Below are 26,828 nucleotides of genomic sequence, written 5' to 3'. Positions count from 1 at the left end.
CTGACACAGAAAGGGAGGAATATGGGGACTCGGTTGAACAAAGACCCTCCTAGCCCACAAAAGCAGCGCGCAAAAGACCCCATTGGAGTCCTGACAGGGAGGATTATCCTTCTACAGCAGATGAGTCCTCAGTAAAGGAAGATGGGGAATTTTTATCTGATGAAGAAGTGATTGAAATTATGGAATTACCTGAGGTATCCAAAAGATTATTCAAACCAGAAGACTATCAGTATTTGTTGTCTAAATGTCTTAACGGGGACGGATGATCCAGAGGATCAGGACCCTAGAAGGCCTTATGGCAATAAAGAATATTTTCCCCCAGAGGAGGATGTTCCTAGAAACTTTCCACTACCAGTATTTTTTGAGAAAAAATTCAGAGCGGAATGGGAAAAGCCCATGGCAAACAGGCAGTTACCAGCGTATGCAAAAAAGCTGTATACCATGCCTGATTACGTAGAGGAAGTTTTAAGGACTCCTATTGTGGATGCCCCGGTAGTAGGGCTGTAATCCTATGGTCTTCTCTCGGAAGATGGTTAGGGATCTGTAAGAGATATAATGGGTAGGAAGGCGGACTTTGCGTTACGTAAAACTCATGAAACCTTAGCAATGTCTCTAAGAGCATCTTCAATAGCTTCAATTGTATCCAGAGCCACGATCAAGAAGCTGATTCAACTGTTGCCGGAACCAGATAAGAGAGTGGCAGAAGGAATGAACAGAGTACTAAAAGCATCTTGTTTTTCAGCATACGCCGCCTTAGACGCATCCATCTTCAACGCCAGAGCCATGGCCACAGCGGCAGCAGCGAGAAGGACACTGTGGCTGAGAGCATGGCAGGCAGACACAGAAGCGAAATCAATCGTCACTGCTTATCCATTTCATGGATCGAAACTTTTCAGAGAGTCTTTGGACAAGTTCCTGGTGGAGACACGTGATAAAAAGCGAGTAATGCCAAGGAACTTGCGGAGAACGGATAGAAGGTTCTCCCAACCTGCAGGTAACTCCTTTCGTTCCTTCAGCTCATACAACAAACAAAGACAAGACAGGAGATCTAGCAGGTCCAATGCCAGACAGAACTTCAGGGGGGGCTACTCCAATGGATTCCAGTGAGTAAACCCTCCTCCAAAGCAGGAAAGAGACGGAAAACCTCACAAGGCGTGACTCCATCATTCCTGTGGGAGGAAGACTAGCCCTGTTCCTGGATCAGTGGACAAGATACCAGGCAGACAGCTGGTCATTGGAAATAATAGAACAGGGTTACGCCATAGAATTCTTCAAGTTCCCACCGAATCACTTCATTCAGTCACTCTACCCAAGATCAAAACTAAAGCTGGAAAGAACTCAAGCCGCCATACAACACCTGATCGACATCAGGGCAATAGAACCCGTACCTCACGGAGAGGAAAGGACGGGAGTGTACTCAGTATTCTTCACAGTACCCAAATCCAACGGGGACTGGCGAGCAGTGTTAGATCTAAAGTTCCTGAATCGCTTCCATCGTTTCGCCACTTCAGGCTGGAAACCCTCAAATCCATTTCGGAAGCGATACAAAAAGGAGAGTACCTTACATCATTAGAACTCACGGAAGCATACCTGCATATTCCGATCCGGAACGGACACAAGAAGTTCCTCAGGTTCTGCGTGGGTCAGCACCACTATCAGTACAGAGCTTTACCGTTTGGACTCTCAACGGCACCCAGAGTTTTCTCGAAGCTGTTAATTGCCCCCGTAGCCTATTTACGGAAGCAAGGAATTCACCTGCATCCAAATTTAGACGACCTGTTACTGAGGGCTCAGTCCCTCCAACAAGCCAACAGCCACACCGCAATCGCGTTGCAAATCCTTCAGAAGCTTCAGAAGAGCTCGCTAATCCCGTCTCAGTCCCTTCAGCATCTGGGGGTACTGATAGATATGGTGGCATCCAGACTCTTCATGACAGACAAGAAAGTTCAAAAAAACAGGGAATTGGCAAATCAGATAATAAAAGGAAGTGACGCTAGCAAGTATGATGGGTGTCTTGGTGTCGAACTTGTGCACAGTGGAATGGGGAAGACTGCATTCTCGCCAGCTCCAGAGCTTGTTGCGTCCATTCCAACACCAGATTTCGATGAAACTGGACAAGAAATTAAAGGTACCACAAGCCGTAAAAACCAGCTTAGCCTGGTGGACCAAGAAGGTCAACCTGTCGAAAGGAAAGCTATTCGGCCCCAGGCTGGAAAAACAACTGTTCACGGATGCCAGTCTGAGGGGTTGGGGGGCCACGCTGGAGAGCCATTCAGCCCAGGGAAGATGGTCCTCAGAGGAATCCGCACTTCCAATAAATGGCCTGAAAATGAAGGTGGTCTTCAGGGCTCTACAACACTTCCAATGTCGAATAAAAAATACTCATGTGTTGGTAAGAACGGACAACATGGCAACGAAGGCCTACCTTATCAACCAAGGCGGACCCAGGTCCTCAAACCTTCACAGGGAAGCCGTGAAGACCTTGTGTTGGGCGGAGGCCAACCTGTTGTCGATGAGGCAGAATACATAAAGGGAAAAGAAAACGTCCAAGCAGACTGGCTGAGCAGAGCGACGGTGTCCGCAGCGGAATGGCATCTGAAGCCGGAAATCTTCGCCTGGATAACATCAATCTTCGGTCAGCCAAAGCTGGACCTGTTTGTAACAGTGGACAACAGCCAGATGCCCAGGTTCTTTTCCCGGTACTTCTATCCTTCAGCGGAGAAGACGGATGCACTGTTGGCCCAGTGGCCAAAGGGCTTGCTTTACGCCTTCCTGCCATTCCCGGTGATTACACGCCTGCTCGCGAGGGTAAAAGAGCTCAAGGCGGAGGTGATACTAATAGCTCCGAGATGGCGTCGTCGACCGTGGTTTTCAACCCTGGTGTGCATGTCAGTGCGGGACCCGCTGCAGATTCCAGTACAGCCGGACATGCTCCAACAAGGTCCTATTTGGCATCCGGACCCGGAATGGCTCCAACTGACCGCCTGGAGGTTGAGCGGGGCCACCTGATGACGGAAGGTTACAGTACGGAAGTGGTTGAGACGATTATGGCATCCAGGCGCCAGTCGACCAACAGTATCTACAATGCCTCGTGGAAGGCATTCGTTCGCTGGTGCCGGCGGAAGAAGGTGGATCACCTGTCTCCAAGACTACGGGATGTGTTGCAGTTCCTTCAAGATGGTCTGGCACAAAAGTTGAAGGTGGCTACTCTTCAGCGACAAGTGGCAGCCTTAGTATCTGTCCTTCCAAATTTTAAAGGCAAGCCGATTTCTAAGCATCCTCATATCATCTGTTTCCTCAAAGGAGCCACCCAAATCCAGGGTCCGATTGCCCATAGATTCCCCACTTGGAATCTGAATAAAGTTTTAACGGGAATGACGAGACACCCCTTTGAGCCAATAATGGACATTTCATTGAAACATCTGAGGATGAAGACTATCTTCCTTACAGCAGTGACTTCAGCCAGAAGGATATCAGAACTGGCAGCTCTATCGGTCAGAAAAGAACTCTGCATCTTTCACAAGGATAAAGTGGTATTAAGAACGGATCCAGCCTTCAAACCGAAGGTGCTGTCCAACTTTCATCTTAGCCAAGATTTGGTCCTACCGTCTTTTTGCCCAAACCCGGTCCATCCGAAGGAGATAACTTGGCACACTCTGGATGTGCAGCGCTCTTTAAAGGCTTATATTATCAGAACAGAGAAGATGAGAATGTCTGATTCGTTATTTGTGTCTATTGCAGCCCCAAACCAGGGCTCGAAGCTGTCCAGCAGGGCTATCGGTAGTTGCCTCAGAGCAGCCATTGCGGAAGCATACTTGGCTCAGAAGTTGACGCCACCACCTGGTATTACAGCTCATTCAGTAAGGAGTACGGCAACGTCAGCAGCCTTGTTTGGTAGAGCATCGATTCTCGAAATTTTCAGAGCAGCAACATGGGCCAACGCCTCGACATTCATTCGCCATTACAAGATAGACGCTTACAGCTCAGCGGAAGCAGCGTTTGGGCGAAGAGTGCTGCAAAACATAATCAATACAGATGACTATGGCCCACCCTGATTCTACGGACTGCTATGGGAGGTCCCAGCAAGATGTCCTCGCCCCAGGAGGAGAATGACCATTGAATACATACCGAGAAAGGTCCTTCTCTCCTGGGGTATAAGAGGACATCTTGATCCCTCCCTTCCATCGTCAAGTTAAAAAGAAAAGATACTTAGCCGCAGGGCATCTGGAAGTTGTCCCAGAGCAGAGTTATCTACATGTCATAATGTGTTTTCTTCCGTATTGTTGGTTGTTATGTGTCTCTAGTTCTTCTTCTGTTAGGAGGTTCCTAGGTTATAAGTTGTGGTTATGAATGCCTGAGATGCGAACAGCTATGGCAGTGGCCGAACTGAAGGGGCCGGGTGAATGCCACCTAGGGACCGGAAGAAGAACTGTTAAGTTCCTGCCTCCCTTTATCCGACGGTGGAATCTCACCCAGCAAGATGTCCTCTTATACCCCAGGAGAGAAGGACCTTTCTCGGTATGTATTCAATGGTCATTCTGCTGAACTAACTGAAAGTGAATAGTGTACCTTGTAAAGCTTTCTCATGATGGTTAGTGTTCTTACCTAAATTCATTTGCAACTTCTGCTTACTTTTGAAGCTACGCAGGTATATTATATGTTACTGCTGTGGAACATTGCCATTCCTCAAGGAGATTTGGAATTGAAACTGTTTTGTTTCTTATGCCTTTGGCTCCTTCATCTCGACATTATCAAATGAACTACATCTGTGTTCTCTTTTGTTATTGTACACAAAGGTAAAGGTACCCCCTGTGCAAGCACCGGGTCATGTCTGACGCTTGGGGTGACGCCCTCTAGCGTTTTCATGGCAGAGTCAATACGGGGTGGTTTGCCAGTGCCTTCCCCAGTCATCACCATTTACCCCCCAGCAAGCTGGGTACTCATTTTACCGACCTCATAAGGATGGAAGGCTGAGTCAACCTTGAGCCGGCTGCTGGGATTGAACTCCCAGCCTCATGGGCAGAGCTTCAGACTGCATGTCTGCTGCCTTACCACTCTGTGCCACAAGAGGCTCTTGTTATAATACATAAGTGGGGTAATACTGAACAGGCAGACTAATAGAAAAGAAACGAGCTGGAGGTATTGAAGCTGTTCCCACTAAATTTAGCCTGAGTTGAGAAGGTTCCTATGCTAAGCTGAGGTGGAGGGCTGGTAGAACCCTTGAAAAGAAATCTGACATTTCCCCCCTCCACAAAGAAAAAAATCTACCAACAAGGATTCTTGCCCCTTATGTGGAACACATCTACGTCGGGAAGGTGGGGGACACAGATTCCTTCCCCCCAATGCCTCCTTGCTTCTCCCACCTATCTCTCCTTCCAGGTCCCTCCCCTCCCCCTTCCCACACACACGAACAGACTCCCTGTGCAGGTAGTGGCTCTTCCTGTAATATCTCCCCTCTTCCCAGGGAAGTCCCCTTCTCTGAAGAGCAGGACGGGCCTAGGAAGATGGGCGGTACTGTGGCAGAACTCTGAGCCTTGCTGCTCTGCAGCCACGATCTACTGCCGTGCTCCCAAAGGTGGGACAACGAATTGCATATCCATTCTCATATCAATTTTAGGGAACATGGCAGTAAATGTGTTCTACATCAAAAGATATTCAAATTAGAGACAACGTATATTTTGTTGGAAACTCAGTCTTATGTATTACTTTTTCCAAACCACATCAAGTATATGATTCATAAAGGCTGGGTGATCTGTAGTGGTTGAATGATTAAAATACGGAAGGTCCTCAGCTAGTGCCCAACATCAGAAAAATGTTTGGTCTACTTGCATTCTATGGGAGAAAGGAAGGCTCCAGGAGGGCTTCTTTAAGTCTCATTTTCAGTAATAGATTAAAGAGTATAGCCATGTTGGAATGAAGCAGCAAAACAAATTTTGAGTCCAATGACACCTTTAAGACCACCAATGTTTTATTCAAGGTATAAACTGTTGTGTGCATGCACACAATGAAGTATATCTTAAAGGTGCCACTGAACACAAACTTTGATCTCTAAATCATAGTAAATGATTTGATTTATCTGTTAAATATTGAGTCGTGTCCTATTACTCTACTCAGCTAAGGGTGGGAAGTAATAGATCAAGCCTGTTTATTTAGTTTTGTTTCTGCCTGTTGTAGGATGAATTCATGCTGGAAAGTATTTTAATTGATAAAAGAAAAATCTTACCAAGATAAAGGTGCTTTCATAGTTGCTGAACGTGGGCTATATGTAGCTGATTTGAGTTATAGAGCTAAAGGAGTTTTCATACATAATTCAAGAACAAACACCCTAAAAATTAGCAGTGAGATTTTTTCCTACCAGTTCAGAGGTGCAGAAATAGGTATTGTTCTATTTATATAGACAATTTGTGTATTCATGTTCCATTTGGCTTTGGGAACATTGTTTTTAAAGTGCCTTGAACTACTGACACTTAAAGAATATGCCAGGCACTTTGCATACTGAGCATGGCTGTACAGCCAAGGTGAATGCTGGACACTCAGGGTACTCAGAAAGGTGGAACCAGAATGAATAGTGTTTCTGCTACTGTGGTATGAGGATGCTGAGGGCTACCAGCTGGCTTTCTGAGTTAGAACATGTGTCTGGGTGGGGGTAGAAGCTGAGAAAGTAGGTATTTCCAGCTTTGTCAAAGGAAACAGTTATTAGGATGCACCTAAAAAACTGTCCCTTCACTATGGCAATTGTACAAAATATTGACTGGTTGCAACAATTGTTTTGGTCAATGTCTGCACTGGTGACAGCAGTTCAGCATCAGATGTTTCTAAATGAAGTGCATTATCCATGCATGTTTCTCTCCAATTTTAGATGTATCATGGCACTGAAACTGGTTGATTGCTCTGATACATAGATAGAGGGAGTGTAATGGAGTTGATTCTCTTCAACCTTGATTCTCTCCAGTGATTTTCCTTGTTGTAGTGAATGTTTATAGAACATTTTCCCCACTGATGGACTTTGATGGCATCACTTATTCTGTTTAGGTATCAAGTTGAACTATGTGGTTCTTTTGAGCCTCCTTTTGAATACTTCTAGCCTCTGTTATGGCTTACCACTGGTATTGTTTTATTGAAGTAGAATGTATGTCTGTAGTAATTTTGTTAAAGGTTGTTTAATAGGTCTGGGGGTGGGTGGAGTCAGCTTCCTTATCCATTTTTAATCAAGTCAGGTTTAAAATGTTTTAATAAATTAAAATTATGGTATGCATGCTTAAATTGTTCAGTAAGTATAAAGACCACTTAACTCCTTTATTTGCAGGCTACTGAAAGTGAGATGGGAGATGTAGACTTAACTGGCCTCCCAGAGGCTCCAGTAGATTCTGAAGAGGAAGAAGAAGAAGAAGAAGACATTGACAGAACTTCAGATCCACTGCTAGGGCGAGATGTTGTACGGGAATGCCTTGAAAAAGAGCCAGCTGACAAAACAGATGATGATATTGGTGAGAAGTAAAAAAGACTTTTCTGTGCATGAGTCTGTCTGAGGAACAGCCTATCACTGAGGAACTGCCTCCACAGGGCATTACGCTCTTCAGGTGATAATCTGCTGGAGGTCCCTGGCCCTCAAAAGTTTGGCCTGGCCTCAACCAGAGCCAGGGCTTTTTTAGTCCTGGCCTCAACCTGGTGGAATGAGCTCCCAGAAGAGCTGAGGGCCCTGATGGAGCTTACACACTTCTCCAGGGCCTGTAAGATGGAGCTCTTCCGCTAGGCATTTAGTTGAGGCCAGGGCAATTGAGAGGCCAGGCCACTTTCCAGCTTAGCTATAACAGCAGGCTCCCCATGAACATCTGAGGCCCTAGTGGGAGGTTGTTAAGTGGAAGTTTAAGGATTAGTATTTCGCTATCTGAGGGGTTATGATTTTAAGGGGTATTGTTTTATCATGTTACTGTGGGCTTTTATCCTTGTAACTTACCACAAGCCAGCTTGCTGGGAATTGTTATTGTTAAATGTGAAGTCATGTCCGACCCATCGAAACCCCATGGACAATGATCCTCCAGGCCTTCCTGTCCTCTACCATTCCCCGGAGTCCATTTAAGTTTGCACCTACTGCTTCAGTGACTCTATCTAGCCACCTCATTCTCTGTCGTCCCTTTCTTCTTTTGCCCTCAATCGCTCCCAGCATTAGGCTCTTCTCCAGGGAGTCCTTCCTTCTCATGAGGTGGCCAAAGTATTTGAGTTTCATCTTCAGGATCTGGCCTTCTAAGGAGCAGTCAGGGCTGATCTCCTCTGGGACTGACCTGTTTGTTCGCCTTGCAGCCCAAGGGACTCGCAAGAGTCTTCTCCAGCACCAGAGTTCAAAAGCCTCAATTCTTTGACGCTCGGCCTTCCTTATGGTCCAACTTTCGCAGCCGTACATTGCAACTGGGAAGACCATAGCCTTGACTAGACACATTTTTGTTGGCAGGGTGATGTCTCTGCTTTTTAAGATGCTGTCTAGATTTGCCATAGCCTTCCTCCCCAGGAGCAAGCGTCTTTTAATTTCTTTGCTGCAATCCCCATATGCAGTGATCTTGGAGCCCAGGAAATTTTTTAAACATAATATATAATAAACATCTTTAACCGCTCCTGCGGAGCAGATAAAATAAAAAAGTAAGGGCTCCAAAGGTAGGCCCTGTCCAGGATGAGGAAGGGTGCCAATTGGCCCCTTCCCCCGGGCTGACAATCGGAGGGCCCAATCGCCAGGCGCGAAGTGAGTAATAAATCAATCAATATATAAATAATAAAGGGGATCCGTTAAAATTACCTGTAATATTATGCAGCTTAATTCATTAGAAACAGAATGATCCAACTAGGTATGGTAGCTTTTAAATTCCTCCTTCTGGATTGCTTAGAATTATTTAAGGTGAGATACAACTGGGAAAATAATGCTATGTGATATGACTAGGGAAGTACCGCATAACAATTTCTTATCCTCCCCCTCTCCCCCACAAACCTTAAAGATAGGAATAGGGAATTTCAGCACTCTTACTGCCCTTAGAATGCAGCATAGACTGAAATCTAATGATTGTTAAAAATCATCATACCTAGCATCATACATGATAGCACTTTGTTGCTAACCCTGTAGTGGATTATCCCCGTCCCCAACCTTTAGTCTGTCATGTATGTTAAACCTATGGGGTCCTTTTGAATGGCTGCTGTTTCTTTAAATATGTTCCATTCCGCATTCAAGTGATTGTTCTTTTTTGAATCTCTCAGGCAGTTGGAAGCCAGTCTTTCTTGAGAAAGGTTAGCTCTGTCTTTGAGTGAGAGGAGAAAATGTATTAATCTTCCCAGATTGAGACGGGGAGGGAAAGAAAGGTTTTAGGAGCAAGGTTCAAGGAAGAACAGGCTTACTGTTTTCTTTCTTTGAAGTTACAATTGTTACTCTGCCCATTTATGAGATAACTTTTATTCTGGATGCTCTTTTTTGTTTGTTAGTTTAATAAACCAACAGTTGTTGGGGTTTTTGGCCTAGCACTTCTGTTATTTTTTTCCCCAGTGAATAAATCAGGATAGTTTCAGTTTCAGGAGTTCGTTAACTGATGCACAGCATCCCACAATCGGGTGGACTACTAGACCAAGGCGGTAAAAATACAGGTGTTTATATTTTCCCAGGAGTGAGTAAGACTCCTGGTTAAAGAGGGTTTTACAGGTGTTAGCAACAAGGTAACAACAGGACAGGAGGGAGTGTGAATGATTAAGGGTGGCAGTCAATGGACTGCACTTACCCCCAGTTCACCATAAACACTTACTGTTTTTTGCTTTGCTAGAACAACTATTGGAATTTATGCATCAGCTTCCAGCATTTGCAAACATGACTATGTCTGTGAGAAGAGAAATCTGCTCAGTGATGATATTTGAAGTAGTGGAGCAAGCAGGAACCATCATCCTTGAAGATGGGCAAGAAGTAAGTTATGTACAACACTATTATTATTTGTAATTCTGTCTACACAGATAGACTAGATCCTTTTATGAATCTACAGAACTCACCCAGCAGAAGTCCTTTCATGGATTTGTTCCTCAAGTCCATCATCTTTTAGTCAATTTTTAAATGGTTACTACTCTAATCACAATGAGACAGTCTTCATTTTAAAATATTAAGATTGAGTAACTCAAGACATTACTTTTGTGCAGGTTATTAATTTTGCCAAATACAATGAGGAAGGACAATTATCACTATACAAACAATGAATTATCTGTTATTTTAATGTCACGCAATTGGTGCTAAAGCATTCTGACTTAACTCCAAATAAATGGAAGGTTCATTTCACCTTTACTAAGTTTCTCAAAGAATTACATTTCTGTTTTCTTCTAGCTTGATTCTTGGTATGTAATTTTAAATGGAACAGTGGAGATCACCTATCCAGATGGAAAAACAGAAAGTCTTTGTATGGGAAATAGTTTCGGGATTACCCCCTCACTGGAAAAGCAATACATGCATGGTGTGGTTAGGACCAAAGTAGATGATTGCCAGGTAAGATAACTTAGTAGTGATATATTCCATTGCTTGGAAGCTTCCCATTACAGTAGGATTTGCTCCTACTTAAGTACTCATTTCAGGAATATGATAAATCAATAAACTCTCTTGTAGTTTTTATGCTGATAGCAGTTCAAGAAACAGGAACATTGCATTTGGGGTTTTTTTTAGAAAAGTTGTGTGAGCTGAAATGCATTCAGTATAGTTAAACAAAAAATGCACATCTTCAGTCCTTCATTTCAACTTTTAATCTAAATGTTATGGCTGTCTATAGAAGTTGTCTTGATCAATAACTGGAGAGACTGGCATAAGAATAAAATTATTTCTAATGATATTTTTCTGGCTTTGCATTACATCTGCCTGGGATTAACCAACAAATGGGATTATGTCGTATTGTCAGTGTATTAATTGTCTTTTTATATTCTGGGACAGTTTGTCTGTATAGCTCAGCAGGACTACTGGAGAATTCTAAACCATGTTGAAAAAAATACACACAAAGTTGAAGAAGAAGGAGAAATTGTTATGGTGAAGGAGCACAGGGAGCTGGACCGTAGTGGAACCAGGAAAGGACACATAGTCATTAAGGTAACTTTATATATGTATATCTGCATAAATATTCCAGAGGATTTATCAGATATTTATTTTTTGTACATTGTTGAGCTTTATGCTGGGACTTGATTGAAAATTATTTAGAGTTACTTCAGGTGTTAATCTAGACTAACTCTGCCTAAAATTACTTCATTAGTTTTTCTGTTCTGGCCTTCACCTGGTGGAACGAGCTCCCTAATCTGGCCCCTGCTTGAACTCCCAGAATTCCGCAGGGCCTGTAAAAGGGAGCTCCTCCACCAGGCATTTGGTAAAGGCAGGCCAACCTAATAACATCCGCTGGCCCTCCAGACATCCCCCTTACACATGATCTGAGCCTAAGTCGACCTCCCATTTGTTTGTTAGACTTTATGAAAATTATCGTTTTATTATAAATTGTTATAATCCCTGCTGTTCAACTTGGAACCCACTGTTGTGACTGTTATTGTTATTATTGGTATGATGATTCTATGTATATTCTTCACGTTTTATGTAAACTGCCCTGAGCCTCACAGGAGGGCAGTATAGAAATTTAATAAATAAATAAAATTAAAAAAATTCAAGCTACTATGTTCTTTGAAAATAATATCTTGATGGGAACTTAGAAGTTATTTAATGTTTCTAGCTTTCTGAAGTCCTGATCTGCTTTTGAATGCAGTAAAAGACAGTAAACTAAATGGTCTAAATATATTAAAAGATTAAGAAATTGGGTGTATTTTTCTCCAAATAAATCTTGGCTGATTATATTGCATAAAGTAATATTGCTATGAGACCTAGAATATTTTGTGATATTCTGAATTCTGCTTTATTTTTAGGCAACACCAGAACGGCTCATCATGCATTTAATAGAAGAGCACTCTATTGTGGACCCAACATATATTGAAGATTTTCTCTTAACATACAGAACATTTCTGTCAAGCCCTTTAGAAGTTGGAGACAAACTCTTAGAGTGGTTTCAAGTTGACAATCTTAGGGACAAGGTTGGTTTTTATGATTTTCAGGTTTAATTCAAAATCTTACGCACCATCCCCTATTTTTCTCAGATTAAGAAATAAGAAGCATGTATGTGCATGTAAGCTTGGGGCAATTTCAACCATTTCATTCTTTTAAAAGTTGCCTTGATAACAAATTGTATATGACTGTCTATTCTTTTGTTTCTTAATGACTGTCAGCATGGGAAGTATTTTGCAGTGAGGAAGTATGGCTACAGGTATTACCACAACTTCTGAGGTTTATAGAATATTAATAACTTTGGAGTGCAGGGGGGAAAAAAGATTGCTACTCAGAACAAGAAACATCTTTGTATGTAAATATAGAAGTGGGATATATATATATAATTTATTTATTTATTTAAATATGGATTGAATAGTATCTAAGACAGCTGACTCTGGTGAGGCAGAGCAGTAATTTTATAACTCAGTTGGCTACCTTGTCAAAAACGAAGAGAGAAATGTCTTCAGTCCTACTATAAATCTCTTAGAGATTACCCAGTTTTGAATAGCCCTCCGCTCAGGTAGCAGGCTCGTGGCCACTGGTGAGAAAAATTTTTCCTACTATTTAATTACAAGAGGAGCAAAGGAAAAATTCCAGGTGCTGCGCCCACTCACATATCCAGCACAGCAACCATGAAGACTACTAAAAGGGACTTCAAGTAGTCATATGAGAGACTGCCCAAGGCTTTTGAACTGTGGCCTCAGAATAAGAAAAAGGATCTCAAGGCGGCTGACTCCCTGCCTGAGGCTTCAGAAGGCTGGTGTACACAGGCATGCGATCGGCAGCCTTTACAGAGACCCATTATGCACGGGCCAGAATGCCCGTGCTGGCAGTGGCAGGGCACCGGCAGAAATCCCCGATTATGCACCCCCCCTGCCACCAGCGCAGGAATGGCCTAGTCCATGGCCAAAGAAGGCCCGCGTTATCGGAACACGGGAACTTCCACTGTCCCAGGATACCCCTGGGGTACCCCTGGGACAGTCCCAGGTGCTGGCAGGGGCTGGTTGGTGCTGTGCATAATTGTCAGCACCAGGACTTTTGGCCCGCCCAGCCCCAATCTACAGTGTCCCTGTAGGGACACCGCACGCCCCTGTGAGCTCTGCAGAGCTGCGGAGCCAGCAGGGGCATCACCCTGTCCCTGCTATAGCGTGCGATGGGGCCCCGGCCCCTCCCCCCAGGCTTCCCAACCCCGGCGCAGCGCCTGTGCGCGCTACACCAAGGCATCAGCTTACGCTGGGGAGCCCTGCAACACCCGCCATGCATAATAGGTCAGAGTAAGCCCCCTGAGGTCTTGGGAGTGTATTCCTTCACCATCAGCCAGGACTGGAAGGTGGACAATACAGAGCACTGCAGGAATCACAAGGGGCCAGCGAATCCCTGTGGTTGGACTGTTCCAGCCCCTGGGAAATCCCTACCTATGGGGGAGAGCCCTTGCAGGAGCTGAGACCACGTCAGGAGTGGGGGAAGCTCCAAGGGTTCAGGTAGTAAACTAGCCAGGTCAAGCTTCATACCTGGGCATAAGAAAATGTCTGTGTATGTGGGGGGAGGGGGGAGAATTGAGCCTGTGAGTCGGCATCATAATGGTGGCACCCAACTTCAGCCATCAGTACTGGCAGTAGCTTCCAAGATAGTGGCCCCCACAGATGGTGGCTTAAGCAGTCAATTGCTCTTCTGGCTGCTCTGGTGATTGCAATGCATACAGCCATCTAGTCTGTCATGTAGTCCAGCAGCGCACAGGTTTTTCGCAGAGCTCCCTGGATAGGGAGCAATTGGGATGCCTGGTTCCACCAGCCATCCGGTTTTATTTATTTATTTATACTCGTATCACTTGAAGTGTTAATATTTTCACAGAGACCTCCTGGCAGAGCCTTTCCAGCCTCAGCTTTCTGTCCTCTGGAACTTAAAGGGTCAGTCAGGACACCCTGATTGGCCCAGCCCCATTCACACCCACCCGCAAGAAACCCATATATACCATTCTGCGCCTGGATGCTGCCAGGGAAGGAGGTCAGTGGGTTGGACCGAGTCCTTCTCAACTCTCCCATTAGACCCCCTAGGAAGACTGCGCGGGCCCTTCTCCAGACCAACAGGAGCTCTGGCTGGGACTTAAGTCCCGGTCAGGGCTCCGCTTCACCATGAGAAGGGCCACTGCGTCCTCTCTCGTCCGCTTCCTGGGAAGAAGCAGAGGGGGCCACCGACTCCCATCCAGCCTACCTCGAAATGCCCGCTGGGGCCTGCAGAACCCTCGGTGACCCTTTTCATGGTGGGTGGGGAAGGTGTGGTGTCCCCGCCGCCACTCCCTGCTGCCTCTCCCAAAACGCCCTCCGGTGTCTGCGGAGCCATTGGCGAGCCTTTTCGGGGCAGAGGGGGTGGCATGGAGTCCCTGTCCCCTCTCCCCGCTGCTGCCCCCAAAACACCTGTTGGGGCCTGCGGAGCCTTCAGTGAGCCTTTTGAGGGCCGAGGGGTAATGCGTGGAGTCCCCATGGCTGCTCTATTCCACTGCCCCAGAAATGCCTGCTGGGCCTGCAGTGGCGTCAGCGAGCCTTTTGAGGTAACTTGCGGAAGGCATGGAGTACCTGCTGGTGCCCCAAAAATGTCTGCCAGGGCCTGCCAAGCCTTCAGTGAGCCTTTTTGGGGCAGTGGAGGGGAGGCCAGTGCCTGTTGCTTTCTTTTTGCAATTGGCATTTAGACTAGTATATATATAACTCAGTTTCTGCTCCACCACTCCTATATCTGGTTCATAGCGTCCAATAATCTGAATAAAATCCCTATTAAAACCCATACTATAATCCCTTACAATAATAACATAATTCAAGGAGGCAATCCAATCAGCGACCAGCAGCTCTCCAAACCTCCTACTCCTACAGTTAGATACACTTCCAGGGGGTTTGAAGGAGCCACCTACTTCTAATTCCATCAAAAATGTGGTGGGGGAGCCCACATCTTATAGCTCCAGCCTCATCAAAAGACCTTGCAGAAGACCTCCATCTTACAGACCCTGTGGAACTTCGAAAGCAACTTCTGCTCAACTCTTCTGAGAGGTCATTCTACCAGGCCGGGGCCAGGACTGAAAAGGCCCTGGATTGGGTAGTGGCCAGGCCATCTTCCCTTGTGCCATGGACTACCAGTAAATTAGGTCCCACAAATCGAAGCATCCTAGTTGGGGGGGGGGAGCATAAGCAAGCAAGCAGTCCTTCAGGTAAGTGGGCCCTGACCGCGGATGTGGTTCAAGTTTTGTTCAATTGATATAAGAGAGGTTGGAGACTGAACAGCTTGAGGGGATAGGTCACTGCGATTACTCTACACCACAGTAGGTGCAGGAGTCCGAGCTCAAGCAGATACATCAAGATGTTCATCAAGAGTTTGACACCATTGGATTCCCCAGTGAAGCACTATTACTCCTCCTGGAAACTTGCTACAATCTTGAGGGTAGTGCCCCACTCACCATTTGAACCTCTAAAACAGCTGAACTAAAGTGTCTGTTTTAGAAGATGACCTTCCTAGTAGCAGTGACCTTGGCAAAAAATGTCAAGAGATTGCAGTGCTGATCTCATGAAAGGAGCTGTGCTTCTTCAAAAGAGGTTTTGTGACAGTATTCATGGATTTTTCCTTCATCCCCAAAGGGAACTGTGTTCCCAGGAGCCAGAGTCTGGTATGTCCCGCTTTCTGTCCTAAACCAAAGGACCGGAAGGAGAATTAATGGCATACCTTAGACATGTGCTGGGATCTAAGCATATACCTGAAAAGGACCAATGTCCTATGAATTTTCCATAGCACCCAGAACTTGGGGGAGCCATTATCCTGTCCACCATCAGGTTCTGGCTGAAACAGTGTCTCTACAAGGCATATGAGACCTCTCATTCCTTGAGAATAGCAGTTACATTGGCTGCTGTTACCACCAGGGATCTGGTGGGAGAAATCTGTAGAGCTGTGCCATGGTGGTCCATTTTGACCCTTGTTAGACATTACAAGATAGACCAATCCACCTTGGAGGAAGTACCATTTGGCAGAAGGATGTTTAAACTAGTGGTAGAATATCAGATGGTGCCCTTGCACTGTTCGTTTTCCCACCCTAGGGAGCATAGCTCGGGCATAGCTAATCAGCTGTGGATGACTTCCCCCACTGAAAAAGAATCAAACATTGGTCTTACCTAAAGGTAAGGGGTGAAATCATTCACTTCTCTTTCAAACCGACAAAAACACATTCGACTGCAAGGCAGAATACGAATACAGATCTGTATGGAGGAGCTCGTAGGAAGGTCAGCCCATGGTCACCCATTAAGGCCACTCAAAATAACTTGAAAGAGAATAGCCCTAATTGAGCGAGCAGAGGCATGACCTAACCATCTGTGAATGACTTCGCCCCACTGAAGAGACCTTCTGGTAAGACTAATGTTTCATTTTACTATGGCTGTAACTTTGAAATATTGATTCATAAGCTCTTGCATGGATTCTGAAGTTGGCCCCCAAATAGGTTTGTGTACTACACCTGTTCTCTGTTTAATGTAAGCAGAGTAGTTTTCTTTTTAATTAAAAATTAGCTCAGTGGAAACAAAACTTGGAGTTGTTTAGCTAGATGCCAGTGCTAATGTCCTCTTAAAAATGACATTTTTTTCTTATAAAAGCCTCCTCATTATCTTTATCTATCCACTTGTTTGTAGGTTACTCGAGTTGTGCTGTTATGGGTAAACAATCATTTTAATGACTTTGAAGGGGATCCAGCCATGACACGTTTTTTGGAGGAATTTGAAAAAAACTTGGAAAGTGCGGTAAGTCCCACAATAAATGGTGGTGTTGTGCGGTGTTCTTCATTTCTTTTCTTTGAGTTCATGGACTAAAAGCACAAATTGAAAAATAGCAATTTCAGTTGATGATTACTTTGTGCATGTCATTCTAAAGTTAGGTATCTTACAAGTTATGCAAGTAATTCAGTTTCCTGACATAGTTTTGTCATAGAACAAGGTCTTGAAGGACCTGAGAATGTTTCTGTGAGTCTGTTAACTTTCCATGGATTGTTTTCTACATATTCCTCTAATTATAGGGTGGAGAGATATTTATTTATTTGTCTGTTTACAGAAAATGAAGGGACACCTTAGGTTACTCAACATTGCTTGTGCTGCCAAGGCGAAATGGAGACAGATTACATTGCAGAAACCTTCCCGAGACTCCCCACTTTTCTTCAGCCTGCTTGAAGGAAGCGATAAAGGTTTTGGTATTTTTGTAGCGACAGTGGAACCAGGAAGCAAAGCAGCAGAAGCTGGGCTTAAACGCGGAGATCAGGTAAAATAAAACCTCAATTATGATTATTCTTAAATAAAGCTCTTGAAGTTGCAAGATCCATGCTCATTTTACCAATTTCCCCCTCCTGTGACTGCCCACATCTCTATGTTATACTTAGGGGCCCCTGATCCTCCAGGAGCAGCTTTGGGGCAGCATTTTGGGCTCTTATAAAGGGGAGAGTCATCCTTCCATGCATCAGATAGGATCTGATCCATTTTGTTGAAGAAACTGACTTATTTTCTGTGTCGGACTTGTTCATACATCACAGCCAGATCATATTCCCTCCTTGTCTTGCTTTTAATTCCCTCGCCTTCTTCCTGATTTGTGATAAAGATTCTTTGTAGTGCTGTCTCAATATGGCAGACCAGAGGTACCATTGACTGTAATTTTCTCTCAAACCATAAATCAGAATCAGATTTTTAAAGTATATGGCTAATAATTCTGGTTTGAAGACAGTTAGTCATTGCCCATATCTCAGAGCATGGCAAACTCTGGTTGCCATGAATTGGAGGAGGGAAGCAGTGCACACAGGGGAAGAAATGAGCACATAAGCCTGTAGTACATTTCTCAGTATTCTTGTATCGTCTGGTCATGTCTGAACTAGACCTATGTTGGAAAATATTGATATACTATATGATACGATATAAAGTTAGTAAGGATATTTGAAGACAATTTCTATCAAGAAAAATAGCCCCAAAATAACTCTGAAGGATAGGATCAATGGTCCTAGTAAACATTCTGTTTTTCAGTGGTCAACAGAAAGTTAGTGAGCATGGCAGAATTTCTGCTGTTTGTTGCCCTCTAACTGTTGGTATTCAGAAGTATACACTTTCTGAACAAAGAGTTTCCATTTGGTCATCATAGCAGATAGTCATCAGGATGTCAAAAACTGAAAAAAAGAAGGAAGACCCCAAATGGTGGCCGGCAGAAACATACAAAAGCAAGAAAAATTGCTTTATGATGCTGCATTAAAAGATAAATTTCTAAGGTGTTTATGAAACATTTCAAAATGGACTGTTGTGATATTTATCGCTTTCTGTTCATTCCAAAGGTAATGGAAGTTAATGGGCAAAACTTTGAGAACATTACTTTTTCAAAAGCTATGGAAATACTGAGGAACAATACTCATCTTTCTATTACTGTAAAAACAAACATTTTTGGTAAGTTAAGTTGTCTACCTAATATTTCATCCTTTTATTTGCAGATTCCACAACACAAGCTGATTTTTAAATACCCTTTATGTATCTAATAAAGTGAGTTATGTATGGTATGGGGCATGATAAACATGTCTTAAACCTCTTTGGGAGCACTGAACTGATCACATGGTGCTTTAGATCTAGGCAGTTCTCTCTGTACTGTAGAGTCTGTCTACTTTGGTGTGGCCCACTAGACGATGATTAATAGAAGGCGATCTAGAAGCTGTACGCTATGGGGTATATAACATTAGACATTCACTCTGTAGACCACCTTTAAAATCAGTTAGTACACTTGAAAGGTTTACTAGTCACAGTGAAGCAGGAGTTATCACCACAATTGTTGTATAAAATGAACATGTTTGCTTTTTATTGCATTTTAGACACTTTATATAAAAACAGTGTCACAGACCCAAGTCGTCACATGACAAATGTTGTACAGGGAAAAGTCAGATCAAGGTGTAACTTTGTATTCACTGAGCAATACATTTATGCCACAAATTGTCTCTCTTTAAGCTTATATTTGCAGAAATGCAAACCTTTGTGAGCAGACTTTTAAGTTCTTCACTATTTATTGCATTTTTGTTGCTTCAGGTGTTTTACTTACCTGCTGCTTATAGTTTATCCATTTTATTTGCTGAGCTGTTGGAATGCATTTTATTTGCTGATCTCATTTTTGAAAAAATTGTGCTGATGATGCATTATCTAAGTCAGTTCCCATCCAATTTGACATTGTACCCAAGGAAATGTGCATGCACACAAAAGCTCGTACCTTGAATAAAACTTTGTTAGTCTTAAACTAACTGGCCTCTTAGTTTGTTCTGCTATCCAATCCTTTGAGCCATATTTTTAAAAAATCTGATGCTGCGGATTTACAAGGCTAAATCATGGATCTGCAGGTATCATATAAGTCATTCAGGGTAATTTGATCAGCAGTTTGCATCTAGATTAAGCTGTTCATAAGGCGGAAATATGAGTGATGAGTACTTCCTCTTTGGTAGTTAAAGTAGGAAGAAAGCAAAAGTCTTAAAGATTATAAAACTAAAATGCTATTTTTGTATTTATTTATTTATTCATTCATTTATACTCCCAGTGGAGACCTAAAGCAGCTTGCTTTGTTCACCTCCATTCACAACAACCCTGTAACATAGGTTAGACTGAGTATGTGTGTCTAGGCCAAGGTCACGTAGGAAGTTTTGTGGTGGAGTGGGAAATGAATCTGAGTCTTCCAAATCCCAATCTGACACTTTAACCACTACACCACATTGGCTCTCAAGTACAGATGTATAAATTGATATTATATGTACAACCACAGGGATTTGGAATTTTTAAAACATATCCTTAATTTTTCATGATTTTCATGACTATAGCAATTTTTAGAACATGGTGACTGAGATCCAAAGGGCAGTGCGTCATCGTACAACAACGATATAGGCTAGATATCATGAAAAAGTTTTTCACAGTCAGAGTAGTTCAGCAGTGGAATAGGCTGCCTAAGGAGGTGGTGAGCGCCCCCTCACTGGAAGTCTTCAAGCAAAGGTTGGATACACACTTTTCTTGGATGCTTTAGGATGCTTAGGGCTAATCCTGCGTTGAGCAGGGAGTTGGACTAGATGGCCTGTATGGCCCCTTCCAACTCTATGATTCTATGATTCTATGATTCTATGATCTTCCATGCACAAGCCCCAAGAACACTTTAGAGTTCCTGAGGCATAAGGAGCCCCCTCTAAAATGAAAAATTGGTAGTATTCTCAACTGTTTGTGTACAAACCTATTTGGATCCTAGACAGTATTGAAAGTGCTGCATTTGACATGGAACCTAGATTAATATTACATTGAACAACGTCTAAAATAACTGGGACATACAAAACAAAATAAACCTTGTCTTCATAAAGTAGTGGTCAGGGAATGGAGAGCTGCAAAACAGTCAAGCTCAGTAGATAACACAAACCTGTAAGCAAACCATCTATAAGCAAACCATCGCCAATGTTACTAGTCCAATATTTTATGCATTCCCAGCTGTCCTTTGCTGCTGTAAAAATCTCATTTCTTGAAGTCACATTGGAACACTGGCTGCAAATTTAATCTTTCAAATAAAAGAGAAAATAAAATTCTACTTTTTTGAAGTTTATTTTTAAGGTTTATGTCGTTTTGAAATAATTTTAGAATTTTCAGTAGTTTGGTATTCTTTTTACAGTGTTCAAGGAGCTGCTTAGCAGGATCGGTCAGGAGAAGAATGGAGTACCACATATTCCCAAAATTGCGGAAAAGAAAAATAACCGCTATTCTATCCCAGATATTCCTGGAGATGTAGAGCAGATGTTTCCACGTGAAAAGGGAAGCAAGAAAATCAAAGCAAATACTGTATCTGGTGGGAGAAACAGAATCAAGAAAATTTTAGATAAGACGAGATTCAGCATCTTACCTCCAAAATTATTCAGGTAAGGTGCAACATTCAAAGGCAGCATGGTTCTTATTAGATCTGAATTTGAGTATTAGACTACTTCCCAAAGTAGTCTTTCAGAAGTGGACCTTCCTTCCAGTAGAATCCCTGTGTGCAGGCATTGCATGAGGAACCTCATGGACAAAAAGCCATGCAGCGTGTAAGGCTGCATTGAAGAAAGGAACTCTGTCAAAATGCTCTTCCCTCAGTAGAAACTGTGCTGACAGCTAAAGGAGGACAAGCAATTGCACCTGATTACCTCCATAGCTTTTGGCCCATGAGGGTCCCTTGACCTCTGACAATTCCTTTTTCTGGGTTACAGAAGACTTCTGTGGGAAGGTAAGGGGAAGACACTTCCTCCCAAACTGTTTATAAAGTATCTATAATTAAATGTAATCTCTTCATGGTTCATATCCCCTTTAGCTATAGTCATTAGCAGTTTCCACTGAACAACTACCTGTAATTTTCCCACGATAATCATGATATTTCTGAGGTGGCTTCCAGAAGGATACAATGTCCAGTTCAGGACTTAATAAATAAAAGAGGGCCGCATCAGCTCTCTGAGAATAGACACCTTCTGCACCTACGCATAGCAGGGAAATATGAAGCATGTGCCTCAGCTATTTTAATTATTTTGGATACTAATACCAGTTGGATACAGTTCTTGTAGATACTAATACCAAATAAACGTGTATTTTTAACGGGATAGTAATACCGGTTTTAAAACTAAAAATGCACAAACAGCACATGATCACAAACAAACACAAAACATCCTACAAGAAAACAGAAAAAAACTCAAATAACACCACAATACGAATATCAACAGGATAAAATAAATTACTAAAATGTGTTGTGCGGGCAGAGAAGAAACAACAACAACAAAAACAAAACCCTTTATGAAGCAGTGTGTTCCAAAGTCTGGATTCTCCTTTTCATGTACCTTCTGCACTTTGGGGCAGAACAAAGAGCAGGCTCTCTCCTTGAAGATCTTAGTATGCAAGTATGAAAGGGGACAGTTCTTCAGATCATAATTCTGTTTGGAACCATGAGGTGTACAGCACAGTTAAATCTCCCTGTAAAGGTTAAAGGATTTTGCCTTTCATTTTTGGGACAGCCCCACAAACACAGTTTCTATTTCTCTGCGTTGTAGCTAGAACCTGCATTTGCATACATCAGAGTAGCTTTGGAGTTGCTCCTAAAGCAATTATAGCTTATTGTTGCTAGCTTCAAATAATCTCCACAGTCTCTTTCTCCTTTTTGATATACAGTGCTCTCGTATTTATTTTATTGTAGAGTCTCTTCCTATTTATCTGGATGTCATTTGCTATCTATTAGCCCTATTTTCTTCCAACATTATTCTGTCTCCTTGGGAACAAATTGTATTCATTACTTGTTCTCTCTAGCTCAGGTCCAAAGGTTTATATCTTATGTTTCTTCTTGTTGACTAAATGGCACCTAGGTAAATCTGTCTATCTTATCATCTATCAATACCAGGAATAGCTGGACCCCACTTTGTCACATAATTTAACATTAAGGAGTTTGTTGGATTATGCTAGCATAATACTTATTCTGAGCAGCCCTTCCTGTTTTTTGCCTATCCAATTTTCATCAGTTGTGTGCTTTATTATTGTTACTTGTTAAGAATTATACCGATTAGAGAAAAGTGTTTTAAATTGTATATAGGACATATGCAGCTCAATGCAGATGCAGTCTACACCCGTGGTCCCCAACCCCAGGTCCCGGTCCGTGGATCAGTTGGTACCGGGCTGCAGCTTCTCCTTGTCCACCTCCCCGGCTGCTGCCTCAGGGGTTGCCCGGAGAACGCTCAGTGGGGTCTGCAGCAGAATGGTCCAGGGCCCAAGGCAAAGTGGCCTGCCAGGACATGTGGGGGGGGGGCAGCAGCAAGCTGCTTGCACCTGGGGGAGGGGGGGTAGCCACTCCGAGTTGCCCAACCAGGCGAGAGGCAGCCTCAGAGTGCTCCAGTGCTCTCTTTGGGCCCTGGAGCAAAAGTGCATGGTCGCAGCTGCACTCTGGCATTGGGGTTTGTGCCCTCGTGGTGCAATACAAAGTTTCAGGTCTTCTAAAGATGGTGGCAGGGGGGAGGTGGGAGTGGGGGGAGGAGTTCTATATGCCCCTTTTACTGCCCCTGTCTATCTGTGTAGTTCTTGGGGGGGGTGCCTTTCAGAGTCATAATACAAGGGGGCAACCCTGTTAGTTGCAACACCAACAAATCCAGTGTGGTTCACTGGAACAAAGTGAGTCTGGTGAGTCACATTTAAGACCCACAAAGTTGCATTCAAGGTGTAAGCTTTCTTGTGCAAGCAGGTATCTGAATAAATGCGTGTGTCCATCACTTGGTGGCGTTGCTGGTGGTCGCCGAGCGATTGTGGGAATGGGGAGGTAGGGACTCTTCTCACCGGTGGTGACAGTTTGGCCTCCAGGGCAACCCTTGATCTCCAAGCTGTGCAGGCTTGAGTGGTGATTCCAGAACTCCAACCCGTGCCTGAAGGTTGGCAACTCCCCGGTCATTGGTGTTCCTCTTTACCAATCTTAAAATCTGGACACCTTAGGCAAAAGGGGAAAAGGGATGTTTAAACGTTACCATAACGACCAGAGTCAGAGAGTGTTAGGGCAATGGTTGAGAGGAGAGGCGTAGACTACCCCCCCCCCCGGGCCGCAGTAAAATTGTCAAGTGTTGACCGGTCCCCGGTGATAAAATGGTTGGGGACCACTGATCTATACTGCTAGGTAGCTGGCAGAAATTGTGGAGAGAGTACAAGAGAAATCCTACAGCTCCAAAGACTGCATTTAGGTTAATTTTTTTTCAACCACCATGTGTGTCTAAGAATAGTTAGTCATTGTTTCACTGTAACTTCCGTTATTGCCTTTGCTTTGTTAATGGATTATGGCTAAGTGAATATGAAGGAGGAGGACAGGATACCTGCATAAAAATCTTGCATTGGAAATAAGTTTCTTTTTTGTCTTTTCTCACCTAGTCGCACATTATACTCTTTACACTTCTCTTCTTAGGGGACAGTAGTTCCCCAGAGCTGATATAGAAGGACATTATATACAGCAGTAATTTTGACTAAAATAAGTAAATCTGAGCAGCTGTATCTCAGTGCTCTGACTTCTGAAGTCTTGGTGCTTAATGCATTTGACCTTGTACATATCACTTCCTAATAAATAAAAATGTTCTGTAGGAAATGTATGAATGTATGTATTGATTGATTTGATTGATTGGTTGAATTGTTATACCACCACTCCCAGACCAGCCGGCTTGTGGTGGTTTACAACATAATAATAAAAAAAATCAACCCTATAAGAAAGCAAGCCATGCCATCTTGCTGACAATACAACATACTAAGTATTAAAATAGAAACAAAGCAACAATAAAACAAGATAGCGACAAAACAAGATAGATACTCTTAATGGCCCTCAATCCTCAGCTTGACTATTCCCATTTGTGACTAAGAGATGTAAATCCAGGGGCGATGGTTGGCCCTGGGGGGGAGGTCCAAATTGCACAAGGATGGGGAAAGACCCGTTCTCATAGCCCAGTCTTTAGCCCAGCCTCAACCAAAAGCCTGGCGGAAGAGCTCCATTTTACAGTCCCTGCGGATCCCCTAAATCTCTGACAGGGCCCTTATCTCGTCCGGGAGCTCATTCCACCAGGTAGGGGCCAGGACTGAAAAATCTCTAGCCCTGGTCAAAGCCAGGTATACTTCGCGGGGGCCCAGGACTGTCAACAGATTCATACCCGCAGAGCAGAGTGCCCTGTGAGGGGCATAAGGAGATCAGAGGTTCTGCAGATAGGTAGGCCCCAGTCCATGTATAGCCTTAAAGGCAAAAAAAAAAAAATCTTGATCTTGATCTAGAAGCAGACCGGCAGGCAATGCAGCTGTCTCAGCAATGGCTGGACATGGGCCCTCCAAGATGACCTAGTGAAGATCCCGTGCAGCTACATTCTGTACCAGTTGGAGTTTCTGGGACAGGGACAAGGGTAGGCCTGTGTAGAGCAATTTATACAAGTCCAGCATGGAAGTGACTGTTGCATGGATCACTGTGGCCAAGTGTTCCGTGGACAGGTAGGGCGCTAGTAGCTGTGTTTGGCTACATTTGTGACCTGAGCCTCCATAGAGGCATCAAAAATCACCCCCAAATTCCTGGGCATTGGTGCAGACGTAAGTTGCACCCCATCCAGGTTGGGGGGGCATACTTCCTGGTCCTGTCCATTTCTGCTCAGCCATAGGACCTTTGTCTTGGAGGGGTTGAGTTTCAGACGACCTTGTCAGAGCCATCCAGCCACTGCTTCCAAACAACAGGCAAATGTATCTGGGTGGAGATCTGGCTGGCTGTTCATCAGGAGATAGAGCTGGGTGTCATCCACATACTGATGACACTCCAGCCGATAACTCTGGACCAGCTGCCCAGTTCTATTTATTTACTGAGTAAGCTGCCCAGTTTTATTTATTTATATTTAAAATAAAATAATTCTTCACAGCTTTCTTTTCATGTATAAGAGACAAGCCAGTTCTCAGTAAATATCAGATACTTCATCACCACATCAAAAATATGACCATATAGGACAATGTAGACTGCTCCACAGCCTGTACAACCATCTTGCTCAACTGTGAATAAAATCACATTCAATCTAGCATGGAGGCTACAGGAACAGGATTGCAGGGGTACTGACTTGTAGTGTTTTGTAGGGTACAATTCAACTTCTTCAGTCTGAAAATGTGAACAGGATTCTTGGACATTTGACATCTACTTATATGATCCTTACAACTCCTGCCTGTTTAAATCGTCAATGGAAGGGGGTGGGCAGAGTGGAATTAATGCTTTCTTGAAGCAGGCATTGGTACATCTAGGCTATAGACCCAGGAAAATTGAGTCTATCAAGACTCTAATGGGATAGGACCATGCCGAAGTGATACACATCTTGCTTTACACGTAGAAGGCCCCATTTTCAATTCCTGGCAACTCCAGTTAGAAGGGTCAAAAAGTGAACACCTCTTCCTGAAATTCTGGAGTTGCCAGTCTGAGTAGTGTATACTGTCCTTGATGGACAAATGGTCTGATACAGTATAAGCTTCATCTGTACAAATATATCATTGTTGAGCAGGGTGATTAAATCAGTGGTAACTGGGCAACTTCAGGGTTTCCTGAATGAAGTAGATTACATTTGAATCTGGTTTCAGTCCTGATTATTCAGTCCTGGTTACTGATTGGGTCACCTATGCTGAAAGATGAAGGAGTGTGACCTTGTTAATTCTTCTGGACCTCTTTAGGTTTTTGATACCATAAATTATAGTATCTTTCTGGACCAGCCTTCAATATTGTGAATAATAGCCACTATTTTGTGGTGGTTTCAGCCCTTCCTCGAAGGTAGATTTTATTGTGTAGTGCCAAGGGACTGCTGTTTGGCCTCTGGCCTGTGCAGTCCTGCAGGGTTTCATCTTATTCCCCATGCTTTTTATAATGTACTTGAAGCTGAAGGAGCAGGTTCATAGCTTGGAGATGGTGCAGACGTGGATCTCCTTTTGGATGAACAAATGGCAGAGGTCACCAGGCAGAGGTCATCAGCTTTGGGTGGGAAGCCAGCAGTGGCTGTTCCTAGGCAGGAAAGATCTTGCCGTTGTGTAACATGCCTTGGTAACCTCTAGATTATTTCTGCAATTTGTTCTGTGTGAGAGTCCCCATGAAGACTGTCTATAAACTACAGTTGGTACAGAATGCTGCAGGCAAAGAATGGACTGGAGTGGTTCACAGGCACCATATCCCTCTAGTATTGTTCCAATTACACTGGCTCTCATTTGTTTAAAGGCCCAAT

The 26,828-nt window shown here is 43.6% G+C and overlaps 1 protein-coding gene across 10 annotated transcripts in view; it reads left to right on the top strand.

Moving 5' to 3' along the window:
- RAPGEF6 (Rap guanine nucleotide exchange factor 6) overlaps positions 1-26,828 on the top strand; it is a 222,360-nt gene that overhangs the window by 135,401 nt on the left and 60,131 nt on the right. For all 10 annotated transcript variants that reach the window (XM_077326867.1, XM_077326865.1, XM_077326862.1 and 7 more), the window contains 9 exons: positions 7,307-7,487; positions 9,795-9,931; positions 10,340-10,498; positions 10,934-11,086; positions 11,902-12,066; positions 16,738-16,845; positions 17,153-17,356; positions 18,408-18,516; positions 20,747-20,990. In XM_077326867.1, coding sequence (XP_077182982.1) covers positions 7,307-7,487; positions 9,795-9,931; positions 10,340-10,498; positions 10,934-11,086; positions 11,902-12,066; positions 16,738-16,845; positions 17,153-17,356; positions 18,408-18,516; positions 20,747-20,990 — 1,460 coding nt within the window. The remainder of the gene's footprint in view (positions 1-7,306; positions 7,488-9,794; positions 9,932-10,339; positions 10,499-10,933; positions 11,087-11,901; positions 12,067-16,737; positions 16,846-17,152; positions 17,357-18,407; positions 18,517-20,746; positions 20,991-26,828) is intronic.

Source organism: Paroedura picta, chromosome 3 (genome assembly GCF_049243985.1).
Source record: "Paroedura picta isolate Pp20150507F chromosome 3, Ppicta_v3.0, whole genome shotgun sequence".
Taxonomy (NCBI): domain Eukaryota; kingdom Metazoa; phylum Chordata; class Lepidosauria; order Squamata; family Gekkonidae; genus Paroedura; species Paroedura picta.
Note: the sequence above shows the minus strand (reverse complement) of the source record. Positions and strands in the feature narration are given on the sequence as shown.